The sequence below is a fragment of the Eschrichtius robustus genome, chromosome 1, assembly GCF_028021215.1.
Source record: "Eschrichtius robustus isolate mEscRob2 chromosome 1, mEscRob2.pri, whole genome shotgun sequence".
NCBI lineage: Eukaryota > Metazoa > Chordata > Mammalia > Artiodactyla > Eschrichtiidae > Eschrichtius > Eschrichtius robustus.
In genome coordinates, this window is record NC_090824.1 from 189,140,393 (window position 1) to 189,160,365 (window position 19,973).

General features: G+C 46.6%; 1 protein-coding gene across 12 annotated transcripts in view; it reads left to right on the forward strand.

Moving 5' to 3' along the window:
* Positions 1 to 19,973, forward strand: part of KIAA1217 (KIAA1217 ortholog) — a 500,420-nt gene that overhangs the window by 153,562 nt on the left and 326,885 nt on the right. For 7 of the 12 annotated variants that reach the window (XM_068561299.1, XM_068561375.1, XM_068561391.1 and 4 more), the window contains exon 1: positions 19,233 to 19,452. The exons of 1 other annotated variant lie outside the window; for it this stretch is intronic. In XM_068561299.1, coding sequence (XP_068417400.1) covers positions 19,383 to 19,452 — 70 coding nt within the window. In that variant the 5' untranslated portion in view covers positions 19,233 to 19,382. Of the gene's footprint in view, positions 1 to 19,231; positions 19,453 to 19,973 lie in introns of those variants that run through there. 4 more of the 12 variants (XM_068561412.1, XM_068561335.1, XM_068561326.1 and 1 more) reach the window with 1 other exon arrangement.

Here is a 19,973-nt window from a genome sequence, read left to right on the forward strand (position 1 = left end):
TAGGAGACTAAAGCCTTTTTCTACAAACAAGAAATGGGGATATGTTGCAGGAAGGGGGACCCCTTCCAGGGCCTGAGAGTGGGCTCTTGTCTAACACTCGGAAATGAATTGTCTGAGGAGACGCACATGCTGGCCAAGCAAGAGACTTTATTGGGAAGAGGCGCCCAAGCGGAGAGGAGCAGGGTGAGGGAACCCAGGAGGACTGCTCTGCCGCGTGGCTCGCAGTCTCGGGTTTTATGGTGATGGGGTTAGTTTCCGGGTTGTCTCTGGCCAGTCATGTTGCTTGGCGCATAGTCTGACTCAGGGTCCTTCCTGGTGGTACACGCATCGCTCAGCCAAGATGGGTTCCAGTGAGAAGGATTCTGGGAGGTTGGTTGGACATATGGACTGGCGTCTTCTCTCTCCTTTTGACCTTTCCCAAATTCTTCCGGTGGGTGGTAGCTTGTGAGTTCCGCGTTCCTTACCAGGACTTCCTGTTGTAAGATAACTCATGCAAGTGGTTACTATCGGGCCTGGCCAGGGCCGGCAGTTTTGGTCAGTGATTCCCCTAAAAGATAAGGATGGACTTTTGTACCCAGAGGGCCCTGCGGGGTCCTGCTTGTTTTCAATCTGGAGAGAGTATTGGCTATGAAGCAGTAGAGGTCTGATACAAGATTTTGTGCCAGTGACCAGTTTAAACAGCTCCTTGGCAGTGTCCCTCCAGGATCCAAACGCTGAGCCCTATGTAGACAGGAGGGTCTTGGCTGTCGTACGGATCGTCTTCTGTCCTGCTGGGTTATAAATACAGCATGAGAAACTCCTTCCTCATCTTCTCCACCATCAGGTCACATCATAACACTTGTCTTCCTTTAGCTACAGGCGAGAATTCTCTAAATCGTTGCCATCTAACCTGAACAAGAACGATGGTTTAAATCGTCTCTCCTTGAGGAAATAAGTATGCTGCTAGCTGCCCTAGTCCAAATAGCTCTGTCTGTGTCAACAATAGATGAGAAAAAATGTTCTATCCTTAACATTTTAAGGGTGAGAGCAGATCTCAGCTCTCAAGAAAGGGCATTTCTTTTGTCTTGGTGGTTTCTCCCTCTTCTGTGTTTTCTTCACAAAAAGAATAGTCACATACGTGCACTTTGGTTTGCTGATTTAAAGAGAATTTTTAAACTTGGTTAGGAAAAAAATGAGAGGATTCTACCACAAAAGAAATTCGAGCAGAGGTAGCATCGCCTGGAAGTCGTTTTTGGGCTCTACAGGTGGAAGTGAGCTTGAATGCCAGTTCCTCCCCTTCCTAAGGATGGGAGCTTGGTCGAGCTAATGAATGTCTTTGTTTCCTCATTTGCAAAATAATAACAATAGTAATGCCTTCTTCCTAGGACTGTAGGGAGGATTAAATATGAAAGCACATTTAAAGAGTTTAGAACAATGACTAACACATACTAAGGGATAGTTTGTGATTTTAAAAAGGCCCCACTTTCCTTACCCAAGTTCTGAACAAATTAAGTGTAAGACAAAAGGAGACTAAAATACTGGGGACTTCCCCAGTGGTGCAGTGGTTAAGAATCCTCCTGCCAGTGCAGGGGACAACGGTTCCATCCCTGGTCTGGGAAGATCCCACATGCCGCGGAGCAACTAAGCCCATGTGCCACAACTACTGAGCCCTCATTCTGCAACTGCTGAAGTCCGCGTGCCTAGAGCCCGTGCTCCGCAACAAGAGAAGCCACCGCGATGAGAAGCCCGCACACCACAACAAAGAGTAGCCCCCGCTCACCACAACTAGAGAAGGCCTGCGCGCAGTAAGGAAGACCCAACACAGCCAAAAATAAATAAAAATTAGAAAAAAAAGGAGACTAAAATATTAACTTGGTTCCTTGATAAAGTCAATGCTGAAATATAGCTGAGGGTTAGGGCAGCAGTGGGCTGTACCCCAGAATGAGGCTAACATTCTCACCAGTTCCATTCTCACCAGACACATGTGGGCCATCTTAAGCCTTCCCACATGGGGGCCCAGAGAAAGACTGAGAGACACAGTGTTAGACTAGACAAGCCCCATTCCTCTCTGGGAGAGAGGGAGGAGCTGGGGAGAGGGTTTGGGGGGAAATCCCACTTTCTGGAAAGTCAGGGAGTGGAAGAAGTGCCTCCCTGCCAACGTGATCATTTATTGTGAGCAATTATAATTCAACCGTGGACCCTTCACGTTTAATCTGCGTCATTATGTAGTTGAACTGGACATAGGGACCTCCGGACGATGCTTCTGAAGGGATCAAGGAAGGAGTGCTGTGTCTTTTGCTGTTTGTTTTTATTAAAAATCTCCAAGGAGACTATAAGTAATTTGCCATCCCTTCTAGGAGACCTTCCCCACCAATCCTGGCCTTTATTTTCACCCTCTTCTCAATTTCCAACCCAGGAGTCTGTAGGGCTCGCTTGGGCCTTAGCACAGGTGAGCTGTATTTGCATCGATTTCATATACCTGTTCTCTCTCTCCGCCCACCTCATCCCTCCGTGTTCCTCAGCGCCCTGTGCATTATGGGTGTTGCACCATCTCCTCAGATTTCGTGACACTTCCCGCTCCATGCAGAGGCCAGAGGGAGACCCTGGACATGTATCAGAGGAGACCAGAGCAGAAGTGAGGGCTGATCCGTGGACCTTTCTGGACCACAGTGTCTCTACTCTTCACACTGTTTCTACCCCCAAATTGGTGAAGTTGCTACTTAATTCAACAACCACTTAATAAAAACTGGTGGTCAAGGAGAATGAGACAGGCCCTCCCCTCCCCCCCCCCGTCCCCCACAGGGTCACCCTCTGGGGAGACCACACTCAACCAGGCAGCCCCCCGGAGCTCTCTCTCTCCAGGCTGCACGAAGTGCTCCCTCCTCTTGCTTTTTCAGGCCTAGAGAAGGTAAACATCCCCGTGCTGACTGCAGCATCCCTTGTGGGCATGTGTTGGACCCTTCCCACCCCTATGGAAACACTGCGGTCCCTTTATTAAGCTCTCCTCAGTTACCAGGTCCGGGTGCCATCTCTTCTCACTCCAGACCCTGCCTGAACAAAACGTTAGGCAGATGGCCCGGGAGCACGTGTCCTTGTTTACACTGAAACCGGAGTCGTCCTTGGATGGTGGCTCTGAGCCTGCCCGCTGCCCGGGACGTGGCACCAGGAGCGCCAGGCTCTTATGCAGGCGGCGGCTGTGTGCCTCTGCCCCATCCTCAAGGCTCTCTGGGTGTCAGTTGTTGCTAAAGGGTTTTTTCCAGGGCATCCACCAACAGAAAGGTGGGTAAAAACAGAGGGGAGGGAGGGATCAGAGGGCAGCAGAGCCAGTAAGGTGATGTGTGAAAGTGCTCCCGGGAAAGTAGGGATGTTGGGAAGTCTGACGATTCCAAGGTGGGTGAGGAAGTGGCAGAGTGGGGAGAACAAATGAGGAGGAGAGGCAGCTAAGAGATAAAATGGGCCCAAAAGGGAGCCATGGGAGATATATATATACATATATATATATATATATATATATAAAGAACTAGGGCTTTGCTATTATATTATTTTAAGAATATGTAACTGTGTTGAGTTTCTGCGAGAAGCTGGTCTCTGTGCTAGACACAGAGGACCCAAAGATGAGCTTCGGACAGGATAGAGGCCTCGCGCCGGAGGGCTGGGAAGCCCGTGCCGTGGTTTCCAACCTTGCTTTTACTTCCATATATAGGAACTTCCATATATTTATCCCCTACCTTCTGGCCCCCACTGAGAATCACTGATCCCCTGGCGCACACACACACCTACCTGAAATGCTAGGCAGGCGCGATAAGCTACACCGCGCAGGTAAGCGTCGCCCTAACAGCACTGAAGAGGAAGCAAGAGGTAACATCCGAGCCAGACCTTGAATAAGGAGTGTGATACGGGTGGTGAAGTGAGCAGAGCATCCCAGACGGGGGAGGTGGTGTGAGCAAAGGCAGAAGAGTGAAGCACCCAGTAGGTCCAGGAAGAGCAAGCATCCTTGCACCCCACGCAGGAAGGGTTGCTGGATTCAGTAAATAAAAATAACAGATTGTCCCCCAAATTAGGGCAGATTGATATTTTAAAAGTATTCATTGTTCATCTGAAACTCCAATTTGACTGGGCATCCTGTATTTTACCTGGCACCCCTACCTGACCCATAGGGCCTCTGGGCACACCTCCTGGCCCCTCTAAGGAGCATGTCCGGCCCCAGGGCTTCCAGGCAATTTGCACAGGAAGCCGCTCAAAGCAGTGGCCTTACTGAGACTTGCTTGGCCAGCGGTGGAAAATGTTCCTGATTGTGTTCTGGTTTCGTTTTTAAGTTATGATTAGCACAAGAGGAAAGCATTGCCAAAGGTGGCTATTTCAAATAGCTCGGCGGTGAAATCATACTACTGTTCCTGCTGTACCAAGTATTGGGGGCTCTTAGTAAAAAGAAATGCTGCATGGGAAGCATGGACGTTTCCACCCTGCAAAGGGCAACGCTGACATCCAGAAGCAGGCTTTTGACTCTCTTGCCCTCTGGTGGCCGAATATCTACACAGGAATTTGAGTTCCTGCTCCTCAGTCTCTCGTGCCCTTGGACTAACTGCTCTATCTCTGCAGTAAGTGACATAATTAAGGAAGATGCAAGCAGTTGCAGGTCCAGGCAGATCCTAAGCCCCAAAGCCAGCCCGAGAGGTGCTTGGATCCAGGGAAGAGGCGTAGAAGGCTGTGTTTCTCTTCTGTAGCCTCTTCGTACTTCATGAAGCTCCTGGGCCAGGTTTCAGGCCCTGGGGATTGAATCTGCCCACCGTTGCCTTTACTTTCGTTCATTTATCCGACAGATATTTCCAGAGTGCCTGTGATGGACCAGGCACTGTGCTGGGTGCTGGACGTAACATCTGGCGTATTTCATTTTGATGTGGAGTTAGACCAGAGGGTTGGCACACAGCTCTAGAAATCTCACTCAAGGCAAATTGAACACATCACTAGGCGCAGGAGTTTTAGAATTGCAAAAGCACCTACATGACTAATACATTTTTCGTTGACTCCAATTTTCCTGCCACATCCTTCCTTTATAACTCTTACCTACAGCGTCTTTTTGATAAACGGTCCTGAGACTTCTTGGCAACCATTCATAATTTGGCACACAGTAATCAATCAGACTGCACATAATGCAAAATTAATGCCATGTGATGTGCCTAGAGCTATTCCTAACTTTATGAAAAAAGAGGGTCTTGGCAGAATGTTGGATTTTTCCTCCTTTCCTAGAACATGCAATGCTCGGTTGCTGACAGTGAAAGAATGTACCCACAGAAAGCTATGAGAACAGTGAAGTTGTTTTGGAAAGAGTTGGGTCTGTTTGTGGTCGTACTGACCCAACTACATCAGTGTAAAAACCTAGGTGGGATGTTGATACGTCACCTGAGTTTGTTCAGCTCTACAGGGTCACGTTCCCAACTTCTGCCACCCCACATGCAGTTCATCTTTGCACCATGCCAATTTCACTTCCTATGTAGTTCTCCAATCTACCTGCTCTTGATGCAGATTAGTATCTATAGGATGGATAAACAACAAGGTCCTACTGTCTAGCACGGGGAACTATATTCAATATCTTGTGATAAACCATAATGGAAAAGAATATGAAAAAGAATGTATATACACGTGTGTGTGTGTATGTGTATATATCTGAATCACTTTGCTTTATGCCGGAAATTAACACAGCATTGTAAATCAACTATACTTCAACTAAAAAAAGAATTTTTTTTAATGAAAATTTGCCTTCAGCTTTCCCTTGAAATTTAAAGCACTCATGTTTCAAATCAATAAATACTTTCTTAAATGACCCCCAGAAAATCTACCTGCTCTTTTAATCCTTACTTCCTCCTTAGGTCAGATTCTTGCATCTTTTTCCCTGAACTGTTACAATAGACACTTTAGTGTAGTCCCTTTTCCTGCTTCTCTGAAATACATTCTCCACACAGATTTGTCTAAAACACAAATCATGACTCTGCAGCACTTACAGGATAAGGCAAACTCTCTGTGCATGGAACGCGTGGGACCACCACCTGTCTAGCCGCATCTAACATCACTCCCGCGTCCTTCCCATTACGTCCCTGCTGGGGTCTTGTAGCTGCTCTGAATTGGTTTGTGGACCTGTTAAACGAACATCCAAACATAGATACCTACTTCTGTGCTACATTGCTTAAGGGTTTTCTCCCTTATATAACCAGGTAGCCCTGAGGTGACCAAATCCCATTCTAACCATACTATGAATCTGTCCTGACTGTGTTTTCAGAGTGCTGTCATCCATGAGTACTGTGTTTGTCAGATTCCAGGCTTCCTGCCTCCCCCTCCCCTGCCCCCAGCTGTGTAGGATTCTCTGGCTAATTCTCTTTGCGTCCCCAGGGTTGCATGAATTGGATTTTGACCTCAACGTGGAGTAAAAATCCTTTGGTTATAAAGGCCTATAACCTTTTTTTTTGGAAAGGTTACTGGTGGGGCAAGGGTGGGGACGCCCAGTCTCTCTAACTGGGGAACAAGTTTGTTCCTGGCAGGTGCTTCCTACACCAAATTTCAACGTGTTCTAACTTTCCCAATCAGTCTTGCAAACATAATGTCACTGGGCATGCCTCATCCAAATCTATTCTTGATATTTCCATTATGTTTAGATTACTGAGGTCACTGCATTTTATTTTTGTTGAGAGCGCTACAGACTTTGAAGAAAAATGCCAAAATAATTTCCCTGAATTCAGTACAGAGGGAATAGCTACGTGTATCACCGTGTGGGAATGACCTGATGAATACCAAGGGATCTCGGGGTTCTGCCCAGCAGCGTCACTTTCTACCTTGACCCAGCAGCCTTAGTCACCTGTCTGGCTCTGTTGGGGATCATGGCCCACATGGGGATGATAAAGGATGGTTTACCATGTTATCACTGAGATTGGTAGCATTGCCTATCAGGTTCTATTTATTCATTTACCACGCTAAAATGGCACTTACGAGGTGCCGGGCACCGTTCTTCTTTTATCCTCATAACAACCCTATGAGGTAGGTACTATTATTATGTCCATCTTATTGGTAGGAAAACTGAAGTCACTTGCCCAGGTTGGCATAGCAAGTAAGGAATGGAGCAGAGACTCAGAGTCTGCACTCTCTGCATGCTGACACTCCTGGAGAAATAGGAGCAGCTCAAGGTGACTAAAGCCACGTGCTTCTCCTCACCTTAGAGCTCAGTGTGTACCCCGCTCAGCCTCTGTGTAAAGACGAGGCCTCAAGAACTAGGCTGCAGCTTGTATGTGCAGACAGCATGGGTACTCAAGGTAGAACACTGAGAATAAAGCATAAGCAACTCTCTGCTCCCTCCCATTAGTACAGCTGGGGCCCCGGATGGAAGAGCTGCTTACGAACGAAGTAGCCTGAGTTAGTATCCTGCTTCCCAACATGAGCCTGGGTTGTCTGCAAAAGCTGTAGTAGAAGAACTGAGATATTAGGTTATCATTGCGAGGGGTCTCAGAATTTATCCAGCCTAAAGCCTTCATTCTACAGGTGAGAAACCCCAGGGCCCAGGAGGTTAAATAACCACTCATCCAGGCTTCCCTGGTGGCTCAGTGGTTAAGAATCCGCCTGCCAATGCAGGTGACACGGGTTCGAGCCCTGGTCCGGGAAGATCCCACATGCCGCGGAGCAACTAGGCCCGTGCGCCACAACTACTGAGCCTCCGCTCCACAACAAGAGAAGCCAAAACAATGAGAAGCCAGCGCACCGCAATGAAGAGCAGCCCCCACTCGCCGCAACTGGAGAAAGCCCATGCACAGCAATGAAGACCCAATGCAGCCAAAAAACAAAACAAAACAAAACAAAAACAAATAAATAAATTTAGGAAAAAAATTATTTTAAAAAAGGCAAATCAGCTTTATTAAAAACAAACAAACAAACAAAACCACTCATCCAAGATCACACAGCTCAAGCGTGAGCGTGAATTTGCTTCTGTGTAAACTGAGAACCTGAATAAAACAGCACTTTGTTAATTACTAGTTTGCTGCCTCTGTTTTGTTATCTTTGGATTTTTTGTTCACCAGGCCACACTTATTGCTGTTGATTTTTTTTTTCTTATTGGATAAACATAGATGCTGGTCTACGTAATTTCTGTGTCATAGTGACTCAGACTTGTGTGAAGTGGATGAGCTTTTCCTTGGGAGAATATTTAAATCAGGGTGGGCGGATCGCAGAGCATGTGCTCTTGTGAACAAATACGCAGAGAAGGCGAGAAGGGGTAACAGAGAGACATTGCCCATGACTCCAGCAGACACACCATGAAACGGTTCGTTTATTATAGCTCCTAACTAACTGCCCTGCTGCTCATCTCCCCCCTGCCCGCCACTCCATGCAATACAGCCTCCATTGTGCCAACAGAATCACTTTCTAAAGCACAGATTTGGTCCATTCACCCCTCATGGCCTACAGATTACAATTTAAACTTCTCCTTTGAAATGCAAGAACCCTCAAAATGGCCCTTACTTATTTTATCAATCTTCTGCCAATCCCCATCCCCATCATCAATTTTTTATTTATTTTTTAAAAATTAAAAAAAAAATTGAACTATAGTTGATTTACAATGTTATATTAGTTTCAGGTGTACAACATAATGATTTGATATTTTTATAGATTATACGCCATTTAAAATTATTATAAAATATTGACTATATTCCCTGTGCTGTAGATTACATCCTGTGCTGTGTCTTATTTATTTTATACCTAGTAGTTTGTACCCCTTAATCCCCTTCCACTATCTTGCCCCTCCCCCTTCCTCCCCACGGGTAACCACTAGTTTATTCTCTGTATCTATGAATCTGCTTCTGTTTTGTGATATTCATTCGTTTGTTTTATTTTTTAGATTCCACATATAAGTGAAAATATACAATATTTGTCTTTCTCTGTTTGACTTACTTGACTAAGAGTAATACCCTCCAGGTCCATCCATGTTGCTGCAAATGGCATTATTTCATTCTTTTTTATAGCTGAGTAACATTCCATTGTGTATATACCGTATCTTCTTTATCCCTACATGTAATGATGGACACTTTGGTTGCTTCCATGTCTTGGCTGTTACAAATAATGCTGCTATGAACATTGGGGTGCATGTATCTTTTCGAATTAGTGTTTTCGTTTTCTTCGGATATATACCCAGGAGTGGGATTGCTGGATCATATGGTGCTTCTATATTTAGTTTCTTGAGGAACAGACATGCTGTTTTCCACAGTGGCTGCACCAACGTATATTCCCAGCAACAGTGCACAGGGGTTCCCTTTTCTCCATGTCCTTGCCAACATTTATTATTTGTTGTCTTTTTGATGATAGCCATTCTGACAGGTGTGAGAGATCTCATTGTGATTTTGGTTTGTATTTCCCTGATGATTAGTGATGTTGAGCGTCTTTTCATGTACCTGTTGGCCATCTTTATATCTTCTTTGAAAAAAATGTCTATTCGGGTCTTCTGCCCACCATTAATTTTTTAAAACGTCTTCATTTTCGGCCGTTATTTGTCACCATCCCCTACTCCTCACACCCCCTAACACATACCCCACAACTCATGCTCTCAAGGCATTGGCTATTGCACTTGGGTTCCCTGAGTTGAAATGCTCTTTCCCCAGAGATTCGCCTGGTGACACTCTGTTTATTCTTTGAGACCACATGGCACCCTCTCTCCCATGTTTCCTGTTCTTAACAAATATGGTTGCTCCTCCTGCCATGCCCCTGGTTTATATCTTTACTAGAAATCGTCTCATCTTTCTCTAATTAAGTCAACATAGATATTATCTTCTTAGTCTACGTGGTATCATCATTCCTTCATTGATCCCACCATGCAAAACATTTTCTCAGTGTCTCAGTGGGCCAAGGGCTGTGGTACGAGCTGGGGATTCAAAAATGATCTAAAGCTATTCTCACTCCTTTGAGACCTTACAATCTCATGACAGAGGCTCACGTGTGAGCAAATAAATACTGTGCAGTGTGATAAACATTCACAAATCTATGGCTTGTCGTATCAATTCCTCCATCCTTAACATCCACCAATGGCAAAGTAGTGCTCGATAACTTCTTGAACAAATGATGGTATGAATGAATGATGCCATGGATGGATTGGTCACCTTTAACCTAAACCAGTACTCCACACTGCAGTGTCTTATGAGGCACGTTTAAGAGTTACACAAACAAAACATTTTACTTTTAAAAAGCAGTTATGTGTCTACTCTACTATATGTAAGAAAATGTATAATTATTTATCAAACCCATACTTCTAACAATATTATAGATGAGAAAAAGCTTAATCTTTCTGAGTCAATATAAAGTCCATACTAATATAATGTGAAAATTTGGTTGCAGAAAATAAATGGCTGAACTTTTAGAAATACTGCCTTAAACAAGGTAACTTTCAGTTTCCTTTTTTCCTTTTTTCATAAATTTATTTATTTATTTATTTATCTTTGGCTACGTTGGGTCTTTGTTGCTGCGCGTGGGCTTTCTCTAGTTGTGGAGAGCGGGGGCTACTCTTCGTTGCAGTGTGCGGGCTTCTCATTGCGGTGGCTTCTCTTGTTGCAGAGCACAGGCTCTAGGTGCGCGGGCTTCAGTAGTTGCAGCATGCGGACTCAGGAGTTGTGGCTCGCAGGCTCTAGGTGCATGGGCTTCAGTAGTTGTGGCACACGGGCTTAGTTGCTCCACAGCATGTGGGATCTTCCTGGACCAGAGCTTGAACTCATGCCCCCTGCATTGGCAGGCGGATTCTTAACCACTGCACCACCAGGGAAGTCCCCACTGTTTGCTTTTCGTAGGTTTTGTTCTTTTCCTCAATCCAGTCTATATAAATTTACCTTTAGAATTTGGGGAACCTCTTGAAATAAATCTTTTAGTGTAAAAACTTGCAACCAAGGGCAATTTAAATCTTTAAAAAGATAGGACAAAGAAAATGTGTGTGTTGAAGATGTACCAAACCATATTTATATTATTTTATTTCAGAAGTGATTCTGTAAACTCTTCACTTGGTTGTCCTGATTTTCACAGGTGAGACCTGTTCAGATGACAGGGGATAGAACTACACATAGGCTGGGTTGAGGAGGGAGGAAGATTAGGGAATGGCTTTGCCAGGCATCCTGAGCAGTTGGACATGGTTCTTTGACATTTATTAGGTACAGCAGTAGCTACACGAGGATGAGGATGACAGCAACTCTGGGAAACCAACAGGGATCTGTCCTTGTCCTCGTACAGCTGTTTCATGCCTACCTGGTCTTTTTTTCCTGTGACTGCTGCTTACTCTTTTTTCTTTTTTTCTTGGCCGCGTGGCATGTGGGATCTTAGTTCCCTGACCAGGGATCAAACCCGCGCCCCCTGCATTGGAAGCGCAGAGTCTTAACCACTGGACCACCAGGGGAGTCCCTGCTTACTCTTTATTTCTCCCTTCTCTCTTCTCTCTCTCTCTCTCTCTTCCTCTTTCTCTCTCTCTCTCGTCCATGGCTTTTGCCTGCTAACGTCTCTGTTTGTGGGTCTCAGCTTTTCACCCATCATATGCTTGCATCTGGGGTGACTAACTCAACCCAAGTTCCCTGGGACTTCCCAGGTTTTAAGCCCCGAATTTCCGCATCCTGGGAACACCCAAAGTCCTGGGCAAACCATCTCTTTTCTATATGGCTCATATTCAAATTCTGTAAGAAAGAAGAGGGAAGACCTGACTGGGTCTCTTAACCCCTCCCCTGCCCAGAGCATCTGAGCTGTCCCACCAGGCTCTCCCATCAGGGTGCTGATCCCTAGTGGCTGGACCAAGGTCAGGCTTGGGGGTGGCATAGAGAAGCTTCCCCAGCGCCTTCCTCAGAAGGCGCTTGTGAGCTGAGCAAGCCTGGAAATTGCTTTGCTGGTCCCCTTTTCACTGTACACACCAGTTTGTCATTTATCAGGGTCCTGGGGTTCTTATGCATATTGGCTGTGGGTGTGTTGAATGGCGGATGTGTATATGTGAGGGACCAGGTAGAAACTACCTGTTATCATTTCATTCCTTTTATTTTTATGAAATCAATCATGGTACACAGATTAGACTCCTAATATAGTGTTATGGAAACCCTGGCCCAACTTCTAATTATGATCCCAACCCTGTCCACTCCAGAGAACGTAAAGTTTGCAAAAAGGTATGTTTCAATAGCAAAACAGCATAACCTGGGAAACGTCGAATTTTAAGCACATGGGGATGAACACAAAATTCCCCCCCGGCTGGAAGGCAGAGAAGCTGAGCCGCGGAGTGGTTGGTAAAGGCCGGAGGTCTTCATCTCCCTCCCCAATTTCAGCACCCCACCAACCCACTTGGCCCCCAAAATTAGGTCGGTCCTTCATTATTAAACTGTTTTTCCCATCTGCAAGAAACAGAAGTTCTCCCCGCTTCTTAAATTCTAGGGGCCGGGTTGGGGGAGAGAAAAATGAAATCGCTGTAAAAATACTTAAGTTCTGAAGCACATGATTGGTTTTCAGGAATTGACCATAAAACTAGAGGGTGAATAAGCTGGAGGGCTGAGGCTCGGGGCGGGGCGGAGCTGCTGCAGCTTCCCGCACCCAATCGCACCCCCGGGGCACCCCGCGTCCTAGGAGCACCCCGCGCCCTTGCAGCATCTGCAGCGCCGCACTCCACGTGCGGGGTGAACTCGGCCAGCTCCGCGCCATCCCGGCGTCACTGCGCGCCCCTGTCGCCTCCCCTCCCCCCCTCCCCTCCCACCTCGCGGTAACCGAAGGGCCGTGTATTTGCACTGACCTTTCCATTCTCTGCTGTCGGTGGCTCTCTTACAAATAAAGTTTGTGGCTGTTACTCACCAAAGCTAAGAACTGATGAGAAAACTGAAAAAACAAGTCTAGATGCATTATTGAAACAAAGTCTAGTTGAGCGCTTACTTGGCACTGAAGCATATGGAGACCATCAGTCCAGTTTGAAATGGGTTCCCCTGCCCTGGTAGGAAAGGTGAGGAGCTCTGAGTTCTAGAGGCAGGGGTGGAGGAGAGCAGAGGCTCAGGGGAGGGAGCAGTAAGGACCATCCCCTCCCCTTAGGGCCCCAAGACGCACATCTGTAGACCTGGTTTCTGCTGAATCAAGGTCACCTCCAGGGCAGGCTCTCAGGGCCCCACACCCCACCCCTGTACTGTACAGGTGTGCCTTCCTGGCCACGCCTCCCCCAGCTCATCTCACGGGCTCTTTCCCCTACTGGCCGTGTCCAGGCTCCTCTCCGGCATCTCTGATGGCTGGTCCCAGCCTCGCCTCCTCAGGGAAGCCCTGCCCACCTGGGACGGTCCATGGCGGTGCAGAACCAGCACACCGGCTGGCACACACAGCACACACCAGGTCTCAATGAGCAGAGAGGACGCCATGCCTGATGCCGCGTGGCTTGTACAGCAGTGCTCCCCGAATAATACCAGACCCAATTCTACAGTTGAGGGGAGAGGGATTTTAGAAGCTGGGTATAACCTCCCCTTTACCAACCCTGACCTGATTCTTCATTTCAGTAGAGCAAAAGGAATTAGAATAATTGAGAGACCCCCTAGGGTGGCCGTGAGAAAAGAGGATAAAAGATCCTAAGTAAGGGGGAGGGATAAATTGGGAGATTGGGATTGACATGTACACACTACTATATATAAAGTAGATAACTAATAAGGACCTACTGTCTAGCACAGGGAACTCTACTCAATACTCTGTAATGCCCTATATGGGAAAAGAATCTAAAAAAGAGTGGATATATGTATATGTATAACTGACTCACTTCGCTGTACACCTGAAACTAACACAACAATGTAAATCGACTATACTCCAATAAAAATTAAAACAAACAAACAAACAAAAAGATCCTAAGTATTCAGCAAGTTTAACAGGGCGAAGGCTGACCAGGGTACAGGAGAGACAGGACCCTGACTGGCATTAATGCTCCGGGCCTCAGTTTGCTCATCTGCAGAATGGGGGAGGCCAGTGGGGAGAAGGGAACCACAGGATCCCAGTCTTCTGGCTCTGTGATTGGCTCCCCTTAGTTCTTGTTCCCCCCCACCCCGACCCCCGACAGCTCACTGCAGCTTTTGAGGGAGGCCATGTGGAGAAGCCCAAAAGCAGAAATAGGCCAGTAAAGTCCCTTTCCAGTGAGGCCTCACCAAATACTCCATACTGAAAGGGTTCATAATGGTACCACTGGGAAAAGCGAGGAAGCCAGCAGGGCGCTTACGTCTGTGGAAGTTCTCACATTCCCGTGGATTCCATCCTGGGTCTTTAGGAATTCTGTGGACTCTGTCGTGGTTTAGTTCACTCTGGGAGAAAAGGTGTGATCATATACAAGTTGCAGTTTTCACTTAAAAGCTGCCACCTGGGATCCAGACCGGGTCTGCGGTGACCCCGCGAGAGCTCCTCCCGGACGTGCTGCACACATGGCAGCTTAGCTGCAGTGTTTTGCAGAGGTCTGTGCTCTCCTGTATCTAGCAACTTAAAAGAGATAAAAAGAAACCCCAATAAAAACTAACATCAATGGATTCTTTTGAAAAGAAAGCAAATCTGCTTAAAGCATTAACACATTGGATCGAAGTGTGGCTCGTGTTTATAAACGCATGAGGAATTTGTTATGACGTAGGGGAGGAAAGTTCCAGGACATCGGAATAGAGAGATTTGAGTGGAGCGGGGGGCTCTTGGCCCCCTCCCTTCTCCTCGGCCAGCAGGGTCTCTTTGGAGCAATTGGGATTTTAAGAACTGTAAGGAAGGTTGGTTATTCTGTGGAGAGATGCTGGAGCTATAAATGCTTACCTGGTCCCATCTGTGAGATGTTTGCCCTAAACACAGAAAGGAAAATTCTGTTTTTTTTTTTTTTTTTTTTTAATTTTTTTTAAATTAATTAATTAATTTATTTTTTATTTTATGGCTGTGTTGGGTCTTCGTTTCTATGCGACGGCTCTCTCCAGTTGCGGCAAGCGGGGGCCACTCCTCATCACGGTGCGCGGGCCTCTCACTATCGCGGCCTCTCTTTGTTGAGGAGCACAGGCTCCAGACGCGCAGGCTCAGTAATTGTGGCTCACGGGCCCAGTTGCTCCGCGGCATGTGGGATCCTCCCAGACCAGGGCTCGAACCCGTGTCCCCTGCATCGGCAGGCAGACTGTCAACCACTGCGCCGCCAGGGAAGCCCCGAAAATTCTGTTTTGATGGATAAATCATACAGAATATCATATTGTAGAATTTGTGTTTCTTGATGTGAAATTGTTGGTGGGGCTTGTAATACAGAGGTGAGGTTCACACCTTTAACTAATGCTTAAGTTTCTCTTAATGAGGTCTGTGTTGGGAAACTCAAGCAGCATTATTATGTTCATTTTGTATTTGGAAACCAGAGGAGTACGTAGGGCTTATCTTGGACTACACGTGAGTGACCATCTGTGCTGGTTTGCCAGGAACAGTCACAGTTTCTGCATCGTGTCCTGTTGTCATTATTAATGGTGTCCCCTTTCCCTATCACAAGTGCTCTGGTTTATATTTAAGTATACGGTCACCCTACCCAGCTGACACACAGCTGGCAACAGTAGGATTGAAGATCCTGCATTTCATTCACCAGATCACCCACTTAAGCAAATGTTTTCCCAGTTGTCAAAAGTCCTTTATTTCTGACTTACAGAGTGACACACAACAGTGTGTCCTTTAGAAAAGGAGGTGGGTGACACATCAGACATGAGGTCTCTGGTTGAAACATTGTTGCTTGTTTTTCACTTTGTTTTGTTTGACTTTCACAGTTATCAATGCCTTGGAAAATTATATTTTATGACTTTGCCCAGCATTAATTATTTCTTTTGTGTCCCAGTGTCATATTTTAAGCTCTCATGTTCTTAATAGGGTTTAAAGTTAAAAAAAAAGAAAGAAAGAAAAGAAAACAAAAATTGAAACATAGCAGCACAATTCCACAAATGCTTGATTCTAGCCGTGATTTCTCTCTTGAAAAACTTACACAAAGGAAGTTGACATGCTTTCCTCAGCCCTGTAATTAAATAGGCCTGCCGAGAAGTCATACACAACAGTTTATGATTTTTGTGATTAATGCCCAGCATGGCAATGCCGGTTGAAATTCTATTATCACAACCAGTAATGGCCCAGTTGAGTCATAGGTTTGCTCTGAGTGCAAAATCACCATTTGCCCTTACATCACTCTTTTATCTCATCAGTTGTCTTTCCTTTTATTTTATTTATTTTTAAATTGTCTTTATTCAGATGATACGATGGCCATGCCACGCGGTGTGTGGGATCTTAGTTCCCCAACCAGGGATCGAACCCACGTCCCCTGCGTTGGAAGCATGGAGCCTTAAACACTGGACTGCCAGGGAAGTCCCATCTTTCCTTCTAAATGACACTTCTCTGTGTCTTAGCTCATTTTGAGTCATGAATTGCCAACATATGGAGCCATTAACCAAGAAATCGTCTTGCACCCTTCCTGGTTAACTGAAATGGAGTTGAAAATGTAGCCTGCTGGTAACCTCTTGTAGCTCTCTATGTGACTGCGAGAAAATCACATGTCAAGTTCTTCCCGCTTTCCTTACGCCTTTCACAGCAAATTTCAAAGTCTGGCAGTAGGCAGATTGGTTTGTCCTAGCAATTTTTTAATCCAGAAATTAAATTAAACTGAAAAGCCTTGTATACATCTAGTTCAAATAGTGTTTCTTCCAGAAAGAACATCTCCACAGTAACGGCAATGACAATAATAGTGTGTTTCATGAAGATATGAATTACTAGGCTAATGTAGATTGTAGAATACAGTTACTGTTTTCCAGAGACCCCTCTCAGAGAAACTGACAATCAACGAAAAGTTCTTAGTAAGGGCTGTGTGTTTTGGGGAGAGATGTATAGAATAGTGCCATGGCATTAACACAGAGCCTCTCAAAGTGTTTCCAGTTCCTGTTCTCAAGGAGGAGGAACAAAGGGCCAGTAATGAGTAGAGAAGAAGCTTTTCCCCACAGAATGGTCAGGAAGTTTGACTCCAGGAGAACATGTTTTACTGTAAATATGTCTAAATTTCGTGGTCCTTAATGATTTATGTTAATGATCTTCACTGCTAATGCCTTTTTCTTTTGTGCGTTCCCCAGAGAATTCTGCTTCGAGGAATGTCTACAGAGGCAGCAGTCTGCTTTGCTTTGGGGGAGGGGAGGGTTCGATCAGCTAAGACACGTGGTCCCCCAAGGGGGTTCCTTGGGCTGCCAGGAAACTAAGCAGAGCTCAAGACGGTTGGGAGAGCTGCCCCCATCTTGCTTATCCGGGAATCAGCAAGAGGAGCTCATCTGCTCTCACACTTTCCAAACAGCCCCAGGCAGGCATAATCTGCATCTCAAAATGAATCTTTTCTGCCTGGATTGAGCTAGTCTGGAAGGGCCCCAGGTAGGGCAGGGTGCTGTTGGTTGTCGAGGACCGCCATTGTAGGTGCCTTGCTGTCTCCTTCATCCTGGGACCCTGTACTCTCCTTTGCCTCTGTACTGTGTCAAGTGACAGGTAGCAAGTGCCAGGAGCAGGCTCTGCACACGCCACATCAAGTCGGGTTGGCGTCCGAGCCCAAAGCCCAGGGACGTCTGGTTTAGGCTGGTGATCTGGTGCTGCAGAGTTGCTGTCTCTCCCCGCCCCCGTCCTTTCTGGCGTGAATCATCTGAAGACAAATACACAACATCTATACAAGGATCCGGATAATCTGGACCTGGGGGCCTGAACACAGATCCCTCCTTCAGAAGCACTTTGTACCCAAGGAAATAGTCAGGTTAAAAGGAGATTCGTCTGGCTTTTGCCGCAGGCCACCAGTACAGAAACTGTTTAAGATTAGTTCCTCCTTAAAGCAAGATTACCAGGTCATTCTGTTGCAAAGTCACGGAGTCCTTGAGTTACCTGCCCCTTCAAACCCAACTGCCTGCCTTCGTGCTACCAGGCTTGGCTTTAACTTTCTGGATGATCTACCACTTCTTGGGTTTCAAGAAAAATTCTTTTAGGAGTTGAGGGGTCTCTTCTTCCCTTCCTGATGTGACTGGAGCTCACTTCCCGGCAGGATGACTTTTCTTTGTCCTTTACAGCCTTCTGAATCTTTTTTCTCCTAAATGGCCAAAATATGTCCCCCACGCTGCCAAAGCACACAGGTGACTCAAGGTCAGAATCTGGAGGATAGGCCAGCCATTGTTCTGTACACATTCTTCATCTAAATTTAAAACCTTGCCTGAATGACCTGTAAACTGGGTCAAGTTATGGTCAGCGGCCTAACCACTGTGTTCCCCACCCCCCAAAATGATGGGGCTCCTACAGATTAAAATATCACGCTCTCCCTACCAGTGAGTGTGTTACTTGTCCATATCTGAAACAGCAGCACCCACGTTGCTCAGATTATTTTCCCGTATTTTGTGTGTGTGTGTGGATACTGTGCCTCCTCTTTTCACTTTCTGGGAAATTTGCCAGTGTTTCAAGGACTGGGTAAAGAACAAAATAAATATTTGTAGGTAGTTTAAAGGGAGAATGAGTAAGTTGGATGTAACTCTGTCCCTTCCAAAGAAAAGCATTGAATCCATTCAAATATTTTAAAGTAATTAACTGGAGAGATTCAAAAGGTTGATTTTACTAGTTTAGTTTTCAGATTTGTGATCAACGTGTGTGTGTGTGTGTGTGTGTGTGTGTGTGTTGGGGAGAGGAAGAAGAGTCGAGAAAGTGTAGGGAAAGGAGTACAAACTTTTAAAAGTCCAGCTGAAGACATTGAAATTGATTGCGTGAAAAGTCAGCTGCCTCTGTTAATCAAGCTCTAAACAGTTGGTGCCGGGAAGTGTTTACTCAAGAACCTTCAGCATATACCCTGTCTTTCTCATTGTCCTTTTAAAATGGGATTTCACTGAAATTTGGGACGTTCCGCAGTCGGCTGTTTATTTCTCTGGATATCAGCCTATGGGGGAGGCTGATTCTGTGTCTGAGATTAAAGAGACGGGAGAACCGGCTTCCAGCAAAGGCTCCTGCCGGCGATCCTGGGAAATGTTTTCCTTCCTAGGCTGCGGAGTCGCCGCAGTTGGTGGCAAGGGCCACAGGCCGTGCGGGTCCCGGGCAGGAGAGCGCATCACCTGTTGGGGCCGACGGGAGCGCGCGGCGCGGGGCTGGCCGGGGCACAGCCCGCGTTCCTCGGGGGCCCGGCCCGCGGGCGGGCGGACAGAAGGACGGACGCGGGGACGCGCGCGCGGGGGGACGCGGGAGGCCCGGCGCTGGAATGCAGTTTTCCCCGGCGAGAGAGACTTTGTACCGGAGTGGAGAGTAGTTTGGGGTGGGGTTTCGCACCGTCCCCTCCTCCCCACCCCCGGGCCCCCTTCCAGGCGCTTTCTGGGAGCTTTTTCAGAACTGCGCTCTGAAGTTTAAAGACCAGCGAAGGGCCTGGGCCGTAGGCAGGGACAATGGAAGAAAATGAAAGCCAGAAATGTGAGCCGTGCCTTCCTTACTCAGCAGACAGCAGACAGATGCAGGGTAAGTAACAGGCTCATTCAAAGATGGAGTTACGGTTCCGCGTGTCCCTCGCCGCTGGCTGCTGCTTTTTAGAACTGCAGACCGGGTGCCTGGCACAGAAAAGGCGTATTTCTTGGGGTGGTGCGTTTCCCAAACTGAGTGGAGAGCTGTGAGCTGGACTTTATCTCTGGAAGGATTTGCTTAAGCAGCAAAAGAAGTGGCGGGGTGATGTCACGTTTGTAGCCCCGTAAGCCGTCAGTACGTGCTAGATCTCTAGGCAATGACAAATATATCGCTAAAAGCAGCTTTTCATACTCACTGCTCCAGCCGTGGGAGAGAGGAGCTCTTTCTGGAAAGCTCTCTCTGGGACGGCAACGCTTCCATTCATTGGTTGGGGGATTCCATGAGGCAAAGGCACGTTGGATGCAAGTTTTGTCGTATTTGAGAGTTAAATCGCAGAGTTTGGGGCTGTTTTCTTTTCCAGATCGGAACAGCAGGGGTGCACTTGTCCAAGTGGGGGAGAGATGGAAAACTCGGTGAAT